The 17046-nt window shown below is 50.8% G+C and overlaps 2 protein-coding genes and 1 long non-coding RNA gene across 9 annotated transcripts; 1 reads left to right on the top strand and 2 right to left on the bottom strand.

Annotated features, from left to right (window-relative positions):
- Window positions 1-919: 919 nt before the first annotated feature.
- Window positions 920-8926, bottom strand: ACRBP (acrosin binding protein). 2 transcript variants are annotated; one of them, XM_025930610.2, is made up of 10 exons: window positions 8542-8918; window positions 8021-8239; window positions 7751-7845; window positions 7142-7259; window positions 6030-6498; window positions 5415-5547; window positions 3272-3451; window positions 2972-3139; window positions 1842-1925; window positions 920-1264 (listed from the first exon to the last, which is right to left on the bottom strand). In XM_025930610.2, the coding sequence occupies exons 1-10, from the start codon at window positions 8582-8584 to the stop codon at window positions 1142-1144; spliced, it is 1632 nt and encodes a 543-aa protein (XP_025786395.1). In that variant the 5' UTR covers window positions 8585-8918; the 3' UTR covers window positions 920-1141. The 2 variants fall into 2 exon arrangements, with proteins under 2 accessions (XP_025786395.1, XP_086570339.1); XM_086714213.1 differs by lacking the exon at window positions 8021-8239 and having other exon boundaries at window positions 8542-8926.
- LOC147579368 (uncharacterized) lies at window positions 8164-16194 on the top strand. The gene is made up of 3 exons (XR_015253848.1): window positions 8164-8899; window positions 12088-12424; window positions 15812-16194. It is a non-coding gene; the product is annotated as an uncharacterized LOC147579368 (long non-coding RNA).
- Window positions 9244-16457, bottom strand: ING4 (inhibitor of growth family member 4). Of its 6 annotated transcripts, none has more exons than XM_025930831.2 (8): window positions 16317-16455; window positions 13491-13562; window positions 11597-11763; window positions 11303-11417; window positions 11031-11139; window positions 10638-10785; window positions 10309-10370; window positions 9244-10197 (listed from the first exon to the last, which is right to left on the bottom strand). In XM_025930831.2, the coding sequence occupies exons 1-8, from the start codon at window positions 16351-16353 to the stop codon at window positions 10158-10160; spliced, it is 750 nt and encodes a 249-aa protein (XP_025786616.1). In that variant the 5' UTR covers window positions 16354-16455; the 3' UTR covers window positions 9244-10157. The 6 variants fall into 6 exon arrangements, with proteins under 6 accessions (XP_025786616.1, XP_025786614.1, XP_025786617.1 ...); XM_025930829.2 differs by having other exon boundaries at window positions 11031-11136; XM_025930832.2 differs by having other exon boundaries at window positions 11312-11417.
- Window positions 16458-17046: the final 589 nt, after the last annotated feature.

The raw sequence follows: 17046 nt of genomic DNA, 5'->3' as shown, positions 1-17046 counted from the left end.
GGGGGGCATTATACTATATTTTTGTGCGTTTCAACTTTTCTGTTAATAAACAAGTTGGGGGTTTTTTTGTTTTTGTTTTTTTAATTTTTTAAAAAGTGTATTTATTTATTTTGAGAGAGAGAGAGACAGAGTGAGTGAGCAGGGGAGAGGCGGAGAGAGAGAGGGAGAGAAGAGAATCTCAAGCTGACTCTGAGCTGTCAGCATGGAGCCTGACGCGGGGCTCAAACTCACAAACCGTGAGATCATGACCTGAGCTGAAACCAAGAGTTAGATGCTCAACCAAGTGAGCCACCCAGGTTCCCCAATTTTTTTTAATGTTCTTAATCACGGTGCTCCTGTAGAAGGAGAGACTATACAGGTTCTCAAACATACGTGTCCCTAGAACACATTTTGGGAGATCCCAAGTTATTAAAGGCCAATGCTGGAGTCACATTTCAATGTATATTGTCAAAATGTGACCACCTCAACCTTCAGACCATCTGGCCCATCACTGGATGTGAAATCAAGCGTTTCCTGAGCTCCCCGCCCCAGCTGTTTCCTCTGTCTTGATAAAATGTAAGTTCTGCCCTACTTCCCTGGGGTTGTCCCCCCACCCCCACCCCCGGGACATTATCTCAGTCAGGCTCTGGCCTTTATCCTCCAGAGGGACAAGCCCATACTCATCTGTGGTCATGGACTTCAGAAATGAAGACACATGCCCGCATGGCTCACACAACCCCTCAGACCCCAGTCATGGCCTTCTTCAATCCAACTTCCTGACTTCTTAGGTCTTCTCCGGGAATATGGCTACTTCTTTGAGTACCATTCATGAGGTTCTTTCACCTTCAGATAGATCCATAAATCCCAGGGTTTGGAATGTTGATTCCCAGGGGGCAGGAAGGCAGTGCTGAGGATGGAATCATAACCAAAGTAGGCCACACAGGTTGAAAATAAACACTTTATGTAAAGCCATCCTTTAAGGTGGGTGGAGTTTCCATCATGGACCCTTCTGGGATTGCTGCCCCAACCCAAGGAAAACGTGAGTAGGGGCCAGGTAAGAGACCCATAAGGGGCAGCCAGGAAGCAAACTGGCAGATGGGGTCTAAAAGCAATGGAGAATGTGGAAGGGTCGGGCTGCGGTGGAGACAGGATAGATCCCAGCTCATCCTGCTTGGCCTAGAGTCAAGGTGCTAAATTCCTGGCTCCATCGAAGCACAAGGTCCTCGCTTTTGGCCTGGCTCAAAGCACTGTAAGTCTCATTCTGCAGACATCTCATACGGGACACCTACACAGGGATTGGGTACACACAGTCTGTGTCACAGAGCCTGGAGGCAGAGGCGTAGGGGTGGGGAGGTGTCAGACATCCCCACAAGAACCAGAGACGAGCAGGCATGGGTGCAGGGCAGTAGAAGGAAGGAGGAAACAGATGTGGGTTTTTAAGGCTGGCAAGAGACACCAAGGAGACCAACCCCCTCCTTTGAGAAGCCAGGAGTCTCAAGATGGAGGAGGAAGTGACTTATTCCAGACTACTTGGTGAGTAAGAGCGGGAGGCAAGACCAAGACCTCAACAGCCAATGCCCAACCCGGCTAGGGATTCTTGCTGCCATGCCCTCTGGGCCCTCACCTCTTACTTGCAGCATCTCTTCTGGACCCCCCTGGCCTGGGAGGGCCTCACTCACTCTAAGACAGGAGGAGTGGGAGAGAGTGCTCTGGTGGAGGCCTCTGCCCAGAGATGCAAACAGGGAACTGTTTCTGATCCCTGCCGCTTGGAGCAGGGTGTGGGGGTGCTGGGAATAGACCGATCTGTGGTGACAGATCGAGGAGCCAATGGGAGAAGGGGGTGGGCGGGGTGAGGGGCTCACCTTCCGATCCCGGCTTCTCATCAGGCACTGTTGGCTCTTGAAGGCACAGTAGTTTGGATACTGCACATAGTCTGTGTCACAAATCTAAGCCAGGAGCCGGGAATGGGGAGGTGGGGAGACATGAGAAAGCTTATAGGACACCAGCCCTCCAGTGAATGCCCAAAATGGCAGAACCAGGGCCAGGGGTATAGCCCTCCAGAACCAGACCTTCCACAATGGGGGTGCCCCCTCCCTGAGGAATAGGCCTCTGTCCCTTGGCTTTTCCTGCCCCACCCTCAGTCACAGTTTGGTGCTGAAAAGCCAGGAGCCAGAGAATAAGTGGCCGCCCTGCTGGTCAGCTTGCTGGGAAAGCAGCTGAGGAAGGGGGAAGGGGGTCCGATTTGTGGTCCAGTCTCAGGGAGCCTTCTAGTGATGGCTAAGTGAGGGAGAAGGTAGAAGAATCATGTGTGACTTTGGGTGAATCACCCTCCTCTGTGGATCTCGCCTCCCCATCTCTACATAAATCCAGGGAGGAACAGGGACAGTCTCAGAGAACCTTTTCAGATCTAGGGGCCCAGGGAGAAGAGCTGGGCAGGGGTCTGTCGGCTCAGCTATCAGCCCTTTCTTAAGGTGTTCTGGCTATCGCCTTGCCTGGATTTTCCCTGCTAAGCCACAGAAGGGAGGGACTTGGCCGTCAGTTACAGGGGGAGCTCCACAGGGGAGGTAACTTTGGGGAGAGGGGAAGCAAAGTTGATGCCACTGAAGCTGGGAAACACTGGGTCACAGGTCAGTGACACCTTGGGCATCACCTAGTCATTTGTTGTAGAGGTGAGTAGAACATTGGGCCAGCGTGGGAAGCGCCTTGACCAAAGCCCCTTAACTGGCAGAGCTGGGAGCAGAACCCCTGTCTCCTGCCTTCCTGTGCTCTCCCACCCTTCCGCCCCCTCTGATTCCTGCTCCTTTGACAAGCACAATCCTGCTCTCTTTTTTGGAGGTGGGGGAGGTGGAAGGGCGTCCATTGGAAAGAGGCAGGCAGGGAGGACTGGTTCCCAGAAGCCCGAGGCCTAGCCCCCCTTGCACATCCTAGGGCTACTTAGAGCAAGGAACTGGGATCAGTGGGATGGAGTTGAACTTTGGGGAAAGGCTCTGACCTTGGTGGGGAAATCCCCATCCTGGAAGCTAAGGAACTCAGTCTGGAGCCAGCCGGAGACTCGAATATCCTCACAGCCCTTTGTGGCTAGCCGGGCACACCAGAAGTCCATGCGGAGCCCACCATACATATCCAGCCCGTAAAAGCGGCCTGATGTTAGGGTCCCTACCTGTGGCACAGGGGACAGAGGAGACGTGCACGCCCCTGCCCCCCTCCCCCCAGCCAGCAGGCCTCCCTTCCCACCGCCCAGTCCTGCCTGGAGCCTGAGGCCTCCCCCACTGCAGGTCGCCCAGCAAGGTACCTGGGTACCGATGGACATGCTCTGGGCTATGAGCAAGGGGCTGATGAAGGGTGTTTTGTGGGAGTTGTCACACAGCTGCCGCTGCAGGACGGCCTCCGAGTGGCACTGTTCCAGCTTCAGGGAGCAGAAGTCACAGAGGGCACAGGTGGCTGAGTGCCGCCGCCCAAGGCTGTCACAGACCTGGGGCAGGAGTGTGGTTGACAGACTGAGGCTGAGACCCTTTCAGCTCTGCAGCGCTGTCCCCACAGAACCTCTTCGCGTTCAAGCTTTTGCAAAGGCTTCTCTAGCTTTTCTCCCTGCCCCCTCCCCGAGGGCTCCTCCAGGATCTCTCCTCAGCTCTCTATCTCTTCACCCTCTTCCCGGATGAGGTGTCTACGCCCAGGTAAGCTTCATCTTTCTGCAGGCAACACCCAACTCTTCATCATCAGTTCGGATCTCCCTCCTGAGCTCCGAATCCTCATTGCCACGTGCCTGACACATGTCGATCACCGGGTGACCTACAAGCACTCCTAACTTAGACTCTCTGAAAAAGACTCCTGACCTTCCCTGTCTCTCCCTCTCTCTGCTAATGATAATGCTATCATTTACAGAGTTGACCCAGTGCTAGGCACCATGGCCATAAATGCTGTCACCTCACCTCCTTTAGCTTTCATCAGAGCCCTGTTCTATAGTTGGGCTTTTTTTTTAAATGCTTATTTTTGAGAGCGAGTGAGCACGAGCAGGGTAATGGCAGAGAGAGAAGGAGACACAGAGTCCGAAGCAGGCTCCAGGCTCCGAGCCGTGAGCACAGAGCCCGATGCGGGGCTCGAACCCACGAACCATGAGACCATGACCCGAGCACATGCTTCAGATTGCCCTTTGAGATTTTTCGCCTTATGACCCTTACTCTCTCTCTCACTCTATCTTCTGCCATTCTGCTCCAGGTAAAATGTTTCTTGCTGTTCCCTTAACCAGACCCTGATATCCAGGGACCTCTCCATGACTCCCGAACTTCCTACACTCAAAAAAAAAAAAAAAAAAAAGTCTCTCTCCAGCACCTACCACACACTTCTTTTATAATGTTACTGAATCCCTCATGGCTCCTGGACCCCATAAGGGCAGGAGCCTTATGCTCGGGCTTGGTCCCTCATGCCTTTGTACCTACCATTCCCTCTAGCAGGAGCCTCTACCAAGCCCCTTCTTTTGCCTGCTTACCTTTTTTTATTTTCAGATCTGCTGTTTGAACATCAGTTCCTCTAAGACAAATTCTCTGACCCTCCCAAACATGGACCGTGGGGCCCCCAATCGGCTGTCTGTGCACTTTGTACTTGTCCATGGCTGCATTTATCCCTCACACGGTTCCACCTGTTTCCTCACCTGTGTCTCCCACTAGATTCTAAGAAGATTGGGTCTAGTGTACTCACCACCACAATCTCAAGTACCTAGTACAGAGTTGGTACACCGTACTCAAAAAACCAATTATTTGTTGAACAAACGGATGGATGGATAGATGGCACGCCCGCTCTTGACAAAGGTTTGCTAACTTGTCTTCTTTGAAAACCTACAGAATAGCTTCCTGGGAATGGGGCTTCCTTGGTGCTGAGTGCACACCGAGACTGGGATCTTTCTACACATCCTTGGAACGGGTCCTATCGCTCTTCTGGAAAGGGCAGCTACATCTAAGGCAAGGCCAAGTACTGAAGATGGTGAACTAGATCAGGAGATGACTCAAGCCTAACAACAACTCAGCTGAAGCATGAACTCCAGACTGGAACAGATTCCAGACTAGGTCTTGAGTCTTCTTCCGTTTTTTTTGTTTTGTTTTGTTTTGTTTTGTTTTGTTTTGTTTTTTAAGTAGGCCAGCATGGAGCCCAATGCGAGGCTTGAACTGATGACCCTGAGATCAAGATCTGAGCTGAGATCTGAGCTGAGATCAAGAGTCAGACACTTAACCAAGTGAGCCACCCAGGCACCCTACTGAGCTTTCTTCCTTTAAGGTGAACTGGAGATATCCTTCCAAGGAAGGGATTCTCACTCGGAGAGAATGAAATGATGCCGGGCTTTCTGTATCCCCACCTTCCCCCTACTCTCAAGGCCCAGTCCGGTGCCAGGCCCAGAGGATGGTCAATGAGCATGTATCCATTAAACAGCATTGCAGGCATACCGGCTTCCCGAAACCAAGGATCTCCTCCTCTATGTACTGCCAGGCCTTGGCTGTGGGGGTTATGGTACAGGTGTTCTCCACAATCGAATAGCACAACACCAATAAGGCCTCTACGTGAGGCATCTGCAGGAGGCTGCAAGAAGACAGCACTGGCTGGTGGGGATGGGACAGAGGACCGGAGCAGAAAGCCACATCCACTCTTTTCCCCTCCCCTTTGGTGTCCGCTCTTAGTCACACACATTCAGCATGCCGACGGAGCTTTAGAGGCCTCCGGCCCAACTGCCTCCTTTTAGAAATGAGGAACTGAGGTCCAGAAAGGGGAAGTAATCTTCCTCAAAGTTGCAGTGTTCATCAGAGGCAGAGACAAGACCAGACCCCAAGCCTAGTAGCTTCGGGAACAGGAGCTACATCATGTAGAGAATGGGCATCTTAGGGTAGCACTCAAGCCAATGACTGGTGACAGAACAGGTGGGGCAGACAGCTGCTAGGTGGCCCAGAAGCTGAAGCAGGCCTTAGTGGGTCTTGGAAGCCAAAGGCAGGGACAGGGAGCTTCTCCTTCCCAAAAAAGGCAGCAGGGAAGGTAGGGCTGGTGGGGGGAGTCAGAACCATCTGTACCTGTCACGGGTTGGCTTTCTCCAGATGGGTTCTTCATCATACAGATCATTCATTTCATCCATTTCCTGGGCCGACCGAATGAGCTCCTGGATGTTTTCCATCATCATAGGCGTGGACTCCACCTCCCGCACCCGGGGAGTGAAGGAGAAAGGGTTGGAAGACATAAACTCAGACTGGAACTTGACCTCTGGGTCTGACTGCAGCCCAGCCATGGCCTCCAGCCCCTCCTCTGTCCCCTGTCCTTCCTCCTGCTTTCCCTCCTCCTCCAGCTCCTCCTCTTGTTCCTCCTGCTCCTGCCCTTCCTCCTGCTTATGTTCTTGCCCTTGCTTGTGCTTGTGCTCCTGCCCTTGCTCGTGCTTGCGCTCGGACCCCTGCTCCTGGCCCCCCAGGGACAGGGAGGATTGTAGCAGCTCCTCCACGTTGTTGTTGAGCCTCTCGGGCCAGGGCTGGAAGGCCTGTCGTTCTGTGGCTGCAGCAGGGGTTGGGAGGGACCGAGAAAGAGAACGGAAAGGAACAGTCAGGTTTCTGGCCCCCGAGTGTCTTTGTTTACAGGGAGACGCACACAGACACAACAGCACAGGACAGCAGCCCAAATGACACTTACTTGCACCGTGCAGCACACAAAACGTGGGGGTACAAATACCACAGCAAAAGAATAATTACCACGGCGATTGTGGCGTCTCCTTTCCACCTCCCTTACAACTGCTCCTCTTCCCTAACTCCCATCTCAAATCCCACCTCGCGTCCCTCTCACTGAGGCAACACCAAAGATTCTGAAAAGCGAGCAGCTAATCCTTTTGAGAGTGAAACTGTGAGCTTATGAAAGTCCCAGAGGACTTCCAGACGCAGGAATGTTTGGGGGAGCTAGGAAAAGTGAATTTTTCCTAGAGTTGTAAGCACTGTCAGATGATACTCTGGGAGGGGAAAGCCCTAACTTGTATTCATAAAGAGCAGGTTCCTCGCTTACATAAATAGCTGCCTGTGGCCAACCCCCTACCCTGCTCAATGTTCTTCCCCATTTCCTACCATGGATGCCTTAACTCTTAACTCTGGGGCTCTGGGATTTGTGGAAGGGCTTGCTGGTAGCCTCCCAGGGGCTGGGAGGGTCTCACCTGTGACGTGAGAAGAGAGGGGGGAGGTCATCGTGGTGGGTGGGATGTCAGAGGAAGCGTCAATCTCCTTGAGAGTGTTGGGTGAGAGGATTGAGACTGGCTGGGAGCACCGGACTCTCTGCAAGAAGAGAAGGACAGTGGGCATGCCTTTCCCAAAGGGCAGACTTCTACTCCCGCATACGCCTCAGTCCTCTTCTGGCATGTGTCCTCTCTCACGGTTGCTGGGCAGGGATGAAGGGATATGGTCCCTGGTGGAACCCTCTAGACCTGAGAAAGGGTTCCCCTGTGAGATAAGACTCTGTGTCTAGGCCACACCTCTGCCTTCACTCTGGTGTTTGACTTGAGTGAAGTCACTCAAGTGTTGGAAGAAACGGGAGGGCTTGTCTCTTGGCCTCATCCCTACTTTTCTCACAGTAACAAGATTGTTCCCCAAATCTGAAAGCCCAAGGCGAGACCGTATTCATGTGTAGTCTGAGCACATGACTGGCAAAGAGGCAGGGAGGGAGGATCTAAGGATGGCCTCTGGTGGAACCCTTCCTCAACTCCTCACCCCCTCCACCTCTCCAGAGATCTTAGGACACCAGATCCAACCTTCTTCTGGAGCCTCACCTTGGCGTAGTAGACGTGGTTGGAGCAACGATACTGAGTAAATTGGCAGAAGGACTCAAACCAGGAGGCATAAGGGAGGTCGGAGCAGACAGCGCCTGAGAATGGCAGGGGGTACAGAAAGTGAACACACTAGGGGGATCTCCCTCCTGGAGGGGGCTGTGGGTTCCTATGGTCGGCAGAGTGGAGAATATGGCCTCAGGGTAAGGTGCAGCCCATACCCTTCCCTGGTCTCAAGTGAGCACGGGGCTGCCCCACTACTCTGGTCCTCACCGTCGGGCACCAAGCCGTGATTTTCGTATTGGTCCAGCTGGACGAGGGTGGGGTTCCGGCAGCCGTGCGTTGCACGGAGCCGGCAGGTAGTCTCTGCCTTCCAGGTTGGGGTCAGCAGTGCAAAGAAGCGTTCATATTCGGTGGCAGAGAGGGGGCTGCCTGGAGTGGAGGCCGAAATTGAATCCTGGGCTGGGGAAGATGTCGGAAGCAGGAGCAGCACTGCGGGGCAGGGAAACAGACGGATGGATGGACCGAACTCCAAAACCGGCTCCGGTCCCTGGACAGACCGAATGGCAGGTGGGGCCCCGTGGAAATTGGAAACTGGGGGATGTCTGGCCGGCGATCAGGGTGAGGAGATTCCAGGGGCAGAGGCTAAGGTGTGACCCCAGAAGTAGCTAGGGAGCAAAGCCAACGCGACCACCCTGAGAAAGCGTTTCAAAACCCTGCAGCAAGGGCTCTTGGGGGTCCGAGGACGGAGCCCCGGGTGAAAGAGACTGCTCCAGTGGGCGGGAACCTCTCACCCTTCAGGAGTGAGAGAAGGAAGCCAGCGAGTAGTTTCCTCATGGCCCCAGTCGATCCGCCCGCGTTTCCCGGACCAAAGCGGCCTCTAACGGGCCAAGCCAGAGACAGTCGGCGGGCGCGGGCGCGGGCTCGCCTACGCGGAGTGGAAGGTGCGGCCCAGACGTCACAAAGGGCTGGGGGCGGGGCCTCGGAAACTGACGCGCGCTCCGGGGTTCACCGCGCCAGCCGGGGTGGATGGGTCCGCACGTGTTATATTACAACTCGAGAGGATAAGGATGGCAAAAGCTGTCATTGACTCGGTACCTTCGATGCGGTGGGACATGTGTTGTTCTCTGCACGTGTTCCCTTATTCCCAAGGTAATCCCATAAAGCGGATACTATTATCCCTATATCACAGGTGACAAAACTGGGGTTTGGATAGGCCTAGATGTGAATGTAGGCAGGGTTCTGGGGCAGGCAGGGACGGAATGTACAAAACAAGGTCCGGGTCTACCTGCGTGGGAACTAAAGAGGGGCCCTTAAGGTAAGAAATGAGCCAAAAGGGGAAGCAAGCAGGGTCCAGGTGAGGAGGTGCTCAGGCGTCAGGCTGGTTCAGTCTAAGGAAGTGGTTTCCCAGTGGGAAGTGAGCAAGACAATCCATCCTCATACGGGAAAAGTGTTTTTCTGTTTTGTGTTTAAAACAAGAAACCAAGCTAATAGTGTAATAGTACATGCACAAAACACAAATACATGTTTATTGGAAATCAAGTGAAAGATGGTTTACGGAGAAAAGATGCATAATTGTAAAAAGTTTTGGAAAGCCCTAGAGGCACACCCCCCAGCCAGCTTTGTCCTCCCCAAGGTGAGAAGTTGTGGACTCTGGAGCAGGGGTACCACTTCTGGTTCTATGTCTCGTTCTACTTCTGACATTGTCATCCTCCCCCCTCTAGTCCAACCCGGAGGATGCAAAAAAAAGTTTAATTAGCACATGTACTAAAATAGTGTCTACAGTAAACACAGCAGACCAACACGCAGAGCTTTTATTCACCTACTCAAATTCCTTTACATGTGAGCGATCTGCATTCCACCTTGCCCCCTCTCCCATTCACAAGGCCAGGATGAATCCTGTTGGCACAGAGGAAGGGGTGCCCCTTCAACTAAGGCCACTGCCCAGATGCTCTGGGGGCGCCCCTACCATGGAAAAAGCAGGAGGAGAACAAAGAAAGCTGATCACACCACAGCCCCCCACAGGGGGAGGGAATTAGGAGGGCTGGGGAGTGCCCCCATGCTACTGCCCCAAGTCCTTAAATACAAAGCAAGGGGAGTAAAGAGGACCATCCCTCGGAAATACAGCACCAACCTCGGCATGGAGGCGAAAGGACAGTGGGCATAACCACTTCCCTCTGAGGGGGGCAGGCTGAATGAGAGCACAAACAGTTAGCGGCTGCAGCACCCCTCCCTACCAGGGTTTGGATGCAGCCTCAGCACCAGGAGTGGGGAGAGGGAAGGAGAAGGGGTGACAACACTGCGCCAACCGCTCTCCCTGAGCCCCTGGGCCCCAACACAGGCTTTCCTCTCCCCACTAGCCCGGGGCCGGGGACGTGGAAGAAACTGTGTGGGAATCCAAGGCCCTTATCTATTTCTTCTTCCGTTCCTGGGAGCAGCGTGGGCAGAACCTAGAAAGCAACGTGATAGAGAGGCGGGCAGAGAAAGTGAGTGAAAGGGAGAGTGCCCTCCTCCACGCAGCTCCTGGGCAGCCCAGCGCCTACCGCAACTCTCTCACTCACCATTTCCCCCGAGGCTTGGTCGTCAGCCCCACACAGGCAAAGTGGAACCACTCGATGGAACACTGAAAAGGAGGAAGACGGAAGAAGCAGAAGTCAGGGGCCAGGGAAGGGCAGAGGAAAGAAAAGAAGTTCCCTCCACAGATTCCTGAGAACAGTGTTCCCGTATTCCGTATTCTCTTTGGAGAATACCTCTTTGGAGGTCCCGAGGCCAACCAACTCCGCCTTCCTCTTATCCTGGAGTCCCACTATTCAACTATGTCTTCCCCTCTTGTACCCACTCCCTCATGGCCCCCAGAACCCCATCTGGAGGCAAAATGGTTGGTTCTCACATCAGGGTTGTCACAGCCAATCATCTCTCCATAGGAGACCTGGTGACAAAGGCAATAGGTGGGTTCGTTGGGATCCACAGGCATATCCAACACATCAGAGGGGTGAACACTGCCAAAGGTCACTGAGGGCATCCCATACTCAGGACTTCTGCATGCCAAGAGGAAGAGAACATGTCATCCACAGGCAGGGAAACTACACAGGTGGTAGAAAGACATCCTGGTGGGGCAAGGGATTTGTGGCTTCTCTTCTCCATCCAGCAGATACCACAGGGATAAGGAGAAGTTACTGGCACAGAAGACAGAGAAAGTGGCAAGGGGCAGCGTGAGGCACGAGCGTGGGGCGGGAGAAAAAAAAAATACGTCATTTGGCAAAGCGCTCCCTTATACACTCACGTGCGCACAAGTTTTAACTTCTTTTGGGCAGCCTTGGGAGCCTCCTCATCTGAGTTTTTCCCTTTGGAACGAGCACGGGCAGCTTTCTTCTCCTTTTGAGTCCGGCCTTCTAGGAAAGAGGGGGGAAGCCAGAAGGCAGGGAGACAGAAAGATGGGTTAACTCTTCCTTCCTCCACCTCCTTCCACGCGGCTGCCCCTCCCTAGGAGCTGAAGAGCTGCTTCTTCTCCCTCTGAATCCTCGCCCACCTCTCAAGCCCCGCCCCCCTCCTCACTCTTTTTGCCTTTGCTAGAAGAGCTGTCATAGTCACTTGACTCAATCTGCTTCTCCTTCAAATCAGCCTCAAAACGGGCCAGGTCTGTGTCCAGTCGCCGAATGTGTTTGTCCACCTAGGTAGAAGGAAGGAAAAGAGAGAGGTACAAGGGTAGTTCCAGTAAAAGACAAAAAAGCTAAGGCGGATTCTATGTATCTCCCAGACCCAAAACAGATCCCAATACAGCTGAAGGAGGGGTCTAGGACCCCAAGGATTAGATGGGAGGTAAGTGGGGAGCCGTGAACAGGGCCATACCATCTCATAGGTCTGCATGGCAAGCTGCACCTTGTCGTCACCAAATTCCTTGCACTTGCCATAGGCTTCCTGGATCTGTTTGAGAAGGGCCAATTTTTCCTCGGAGCTCAGGCTGCGGGCGCTACTCATATACTCAGTGGCCAACTTGTCAATTTCAGCCTTCAGGTCTACAACAGAGACAGAGGCCTGGTCACTATGGCCCCTGAGTGGCTAGGTGAAACACACTTCTTCCTCTTGTTTCTTGGACCTTTTCCACTGATCATCATAACCTTCGAACTAAAATGCCCTGAAAGTTCATAGGTACTGTGCCATTTACTCAAGTAATGCAACATATTGACAGTATTTGTCTTAGAGGTGCCTTCAGGTGCTGAAAACATGGCTAGCACCATTGGAACTTAAAATTATTGAAACATAAGGAGGGAGGGAGCCTTTGCACACCACACTAACACCAAAGTATATTTTTGTTGATGTCTGAAGATGCTTCTTTGCAGGGCTGGCTGCTTCTCGAACCATGAATTTTGTCTCACGGCCTCCCGATTCCTTGTCTCAAAAACATTCCGCAACAGCTCTGAGTGCTACGAACCCGACTGGGTCATCTGCTGCTGCCGGCTTCCAGGTCTGTACATCTGTGACTCATCATTTAAAACTAGGCCCTAGTTCATTTATGTAACAGTTCTTCTACCCTATTTTGCTCATCAACCTGTTCGGATTTCCCATCACTTTTTTTTCTGTTTGTTCATCTTAGACATTGCTCCGAACATTTTCATACTGGAAGGCTGGTGATGTCCCAAGACAGTGAGAGTGTAGTTTTCTACTGCCTAATATTCGGTAAGGCTCATAAAGCATGTCGATGAAAAGAGACAAAAGAATGACTGTAGCATGGTGCAGCGACAGACAGCTGGCAGGATCTGTGTACGTACTATGTTTGTGCCCCATTTCATCTGAGGCCTTTGGAGGAAGCTGAAAATGCACATAGTTTGATAATCTCCAACTGTCTTTCTGTGCATGAACTCAAGAGCTGGAACTGAGTTACAAAGGATGCGAAGCTGGTTCCCAGCATTTGGCAGCCAGTTCTCAGGGGTCTGCATCCAGGATTTTAGATGATGTTCACCTTTTCGTGAGTAAACTTACCCAGGGTAGCTGAAATCACAGCTCTGGGTATTCTAACACCAGCTCGTCACATCTTTGAGCATGGCTACTTAAGGGTGGAAGATAAGACCTATATATCCTTCAGCAGGTACGGGGGATGGCTCCAACGGACGACATCTTTGACTTTGAAGAGACCAATCTGACCACTGTAGAGTAGCCTCAGGCTCCAAGTGAATGCCTCAATGCAGCCAAACTTGCTCAACATCCAAAAGAGGCCACAGATGGTATCTACTGCTTCTGTAAGGTTGAAGAATACAGTGTAGAGATCCTGATGTTAATTGCTGCTTTTCCTTCTTCTTTTTTTTTTCTTTCTCTCTTTCCTTCTGTTTAAGGACTTCTCTACCAACATGACTTGCGGTCTACAGCCACAATGAATTTTTTGATAGTAATGTTATCAATCCAGTGGAGCAGAAACATCCTAGTCTTCCGACAATCTTCCTATAGACATATTGAACATAGAGAACAGAAATGATTCTAGAGTTGCCTTATCTCTGAATTCTTCTTGCAGATATAAAGAACATAACATCTTTGAATTCTTGAGGCATTGTCGCAATACTCTATTTACTATGAGAAGCGGATATAGGAATGCAGTTTATCACTGCTTTCCTTTTAAGAATTCCAAGAGAGTAAAAAAGAGAGAAGCCACAGTTCTCCAGATCAGAGCAGATGACATGGTAACACCAAAGAGAAAAAGAAATGATCATCCACACTCCTTATATACACAAACCCCTTACTCTGTACGTACCCTCTGTTCTTTGGTCCAGGTCCCTCATGAGCTGAAAGTTTCTTTGCAGTTCAAATGGGAGGTTTTCGATACCTAGGGAGAAGAAAAGACACTGAGAATCACTGGACTTCATAGGCCTAACAGTTGTTTTTAAAGTACAGGTCCAAAACGGGACTCAGTTTTCCCTCCTTGGAACCGTTGGATTTATCTACAACAGCACTCATCATGCCTTTCTCAGAGGAGGCTGTGTCTGTGTCTCTCCACAACTAACTTTGCCATTTCTGCACAGCTTTCCCACCGTTTGTCCCCTCAAGGACCTTACTCTGCAAATCAGCCCCTCCCTTTCCTTGACTTTCAAACTTTGCCTCCAAGCTCCTTGCCATTAACCCAAATTCCCTCCTGGTATCCTCCAGCACTCCTCACACACACATGCACACGCGCGCGCGCACACACACACACGCACACTTCCACTCTGGTCTTCAGATCGTATTCAGAATGTTCTTTAAAAAAAAAAAAAATGTAAACCTCGTCAAGTCATGCTCCTGCTTTAAAATCACCTGGTGACTTCCTATCACACAATTCCTATTCCCATTTTGCACTTTCTGGCCCATGCTCATCTTACGCCAGCCTTCGTTCACGTCAGTCCCCCTTGTGCTCTGTCTGATCTGACCAGACTGGTCTTCTCCGAGTGCCCCCAACTTGCCAGGGCTTGTCCTGCTACCTGGCTTTCCGTCTCCTGCTTTCTCTGCCTGGAATGCGCTGCTTGGGGTTCTTCATCCCACCTCCACCATATCTGTTGGCCTACTAAACTCTTCGTTCTTCAAAGTTCAGCCCAACCTGGACTTCTCCCGACTCCAGGTGGCTTGGATTATGCTCTCAAGTTATTCTATCTCTACCGTTGTTCGCATTTATCCAACTGCAATTAATAATTAATTGTGCAACCAGTTATTTGGTATCTATCTCCCTAGCCTTCCTTCTGGAAGTGTCTGTCTTCTCTCTTATTTTGCTATGGCTTGCAGACAGAGGGTCTTAAATAAATACCTGAACAAGTGCATCTATACTTGTCTCCCCACGAAAGAAAAATCTCTTCTCGTGACTCCATTTCAAACTTCTAAAATGCCTCCACTGCTTTAACCTATAATCTCAGGTCTGCTGCCACTAGTTTACGGAGATTACTTTGAGTTACCAATGACTTACCAAATCAAACGATCTGTTATTAGTCCTATCTAAAAAAAAATATGTCTGCAGCAGATGGCCCCATCTTCTTGCCTTCAGCAACTTTTTCTCCTCTTAGGATCCCAAGTCTCATCACATACTTTCTGATAATTCCAATAGTGATGGTTTCTTTACCTGTCCCTTAAATGTTAATGCTTTCTTGAGGTTATACTTTAATCCTCTCATTTTCTCACTTTACTTGTATTCCCTGAATGAACTTGATCTCATCCACTCCTACAGTCCATACCTAAACCTGTCTAAATTGAATTAAGTATATTGCTATACTCCTGAAGTTGAATTAAGTATATTGCTGATGGCATCCTGTCTACCTCATTTCCCAAGCACGAGATCAAGGAATCACCTTAGATTCTTCCTTCTCTCTCAACCACTCATTCAATCAGTGCTGTCCTTTTTGCTCCTAAATATTCCTGTCACTCTCTCAGACCTGACCTTCTCTCATACATCAGTTATCTTCCTTTATTAAAATCACTCTACTTAAGAAAATCTGTTGGTTCTTCACTATTGAAAATGCAAACCTCTTAGCTTGGCTTAAAAGACCTTGTGCAATCCAGCCCCAGCCTCTTTTTCTAGCCACTTCCCAATCTTCCACCTTAGAGTCCTATGTATCAAACACTCTGACTTCACTTTTCCCTGACCTGCCATAAACCCATCATACCTTTGCTGATGCTTTTCCCAACCAGCAATTTCCTTTCTCTCTCCACACTGGCAAATACTCACTCTTCAAAACTCTATTCAAATATCACATCCTCTGGTAAAGCTGTACCTACACCCCCAGGTAATTAGCCCTTCTTTCTCCAGTGCTATCAAGTCCTTTTAATGTATTTCTATGATTCCACTCATCACATTGTTTTGTAATCATTTATTAGCAGAATCTGTTATGAGCACTTGAGGGCAGGGTCTTTGTCTTACTCATTTTGCTATATCCGCAGTAGCTGCCATTAAGTCTGACCCAGAGCAGGGCCTCAATAAATGAATGAATGAATGAATGAATGAATGAATGAACGACTCCCAACACTAAGACAAATGTAAGCCCATAGGGGTGACAGGCTTTGTGAAGGGGTGGATTACACAAATGGCAAACATAACACCAGATTTCTATTTGAAAGGAATTGGATCCAAGAAGAGAAGCGTTCCAGTTGATCACCCGACAGTCACTCATAGCCCCCTAGCCCAAGAGAGACCGCTTCTGAGAAAGAATTGAGCGGAGTAGCTGCGAGCAGGTCTTTGTCGCCGCTCCAAATGGCAGTGGGTGATACACTAACACAATCGATTCGGAACGACTCGGGGTGAAAAAAAAAATATCCTGAAGCTGGAGGCCCTGGAGATGGGGTCGGCAAATATCTTCCCAGCTCTGCCCATTAGTCCTTCAAGAGCCATCCCCTCAATCCTACCGCGCAGCCCCTCCCTCGTCTACACCCAAAAGCCAGGCCTCGACCCTGCTGCCCCGCCCCCTCTTTCTTCACACCGTCCAATACATTCTCTCACCGAACCCCTTCACAGTTGTGACTTTCTGACCACCGGGACTTCGGGGCCGTACGGCTCCTCAGTCCCGATTCCCGCCCCCCACCGCCACTCTATGACCCCTGACCCCCTCCTCCAGCCTGCTCTTACTGTCCAGATAATGTTCCAAATACATCCCCGCAGCCATCTTGAAGCAAAACAAAGCAACTTCCGATCCGCCCCGGAAGTGACTGAATCGCAACAGGCGCTGAAGCTATTATCCTTGGGTTGGAGCCTTTCCGCCCTTAAAAGAAGAGCTTCCGCCCTCACTAAATTATCCGCTGGGACACATCCGCCCGACGTTGATACTTTCCCTTTTGCGTAGGTAGCCGGGGCCGCCCGTACTGAGGTACCTGGAGGCAGCTTTAGCCCGCTTCCGCCCTTACTGAGGCCCCAGTACGCGACCGAGGCAGGCATGACGTCACTGCAGGTCGCCATTTTGCATTACCTATCAAACTTTTTTTCCCTCCAAAAAAGGCGATGTGCGGTAATGCGAGGGAAAAAAATCCGTGTCTCTTTAGGATTGTATTCCATAAATATCCCTTTTCAGCGTCTGGAGACTCTTTTTTCCTTTTTGCCGGGTATGAGTCTAGTGACCAGAGCAGGTCCCGGCTGAATCCAGACTTTCTTCAAGGTAGCTAGTTTCTTAACGAAGTTGGGGAGGCATAGTTGGTGTTGTGAGATTTAAACCCTCCGCCTTTCTGTTCACTCACACGCACATCAGCTCTCCTGGATTATTATTATTTTTTTTTATAATCTCTATTTACTAAGAGTTACACAATAAAGCTATAATTCTCCACACCTCTTGTCCGGATTCATGTCCTTTTATACTTGAATACAT

The sequence above is a fragment of the Puma concolor genome, chromosome B4 (genome assembly GCF_028749965.1).
Source record: "Puma concolor isolate L17-30 chromosome B4, mPumCon1.1.hap2, whole genome shotgun sequence".
Classification (NCBI taxonomy): domain Eukaryota; kingdom Metazoa; phylum Chordata; class Mammalia; order Carnivora; family Felidae; genus Puma; species Puma concolor.
This window is presented reverse-complemented; position numbering and strand designations above follow the sequence as displayed.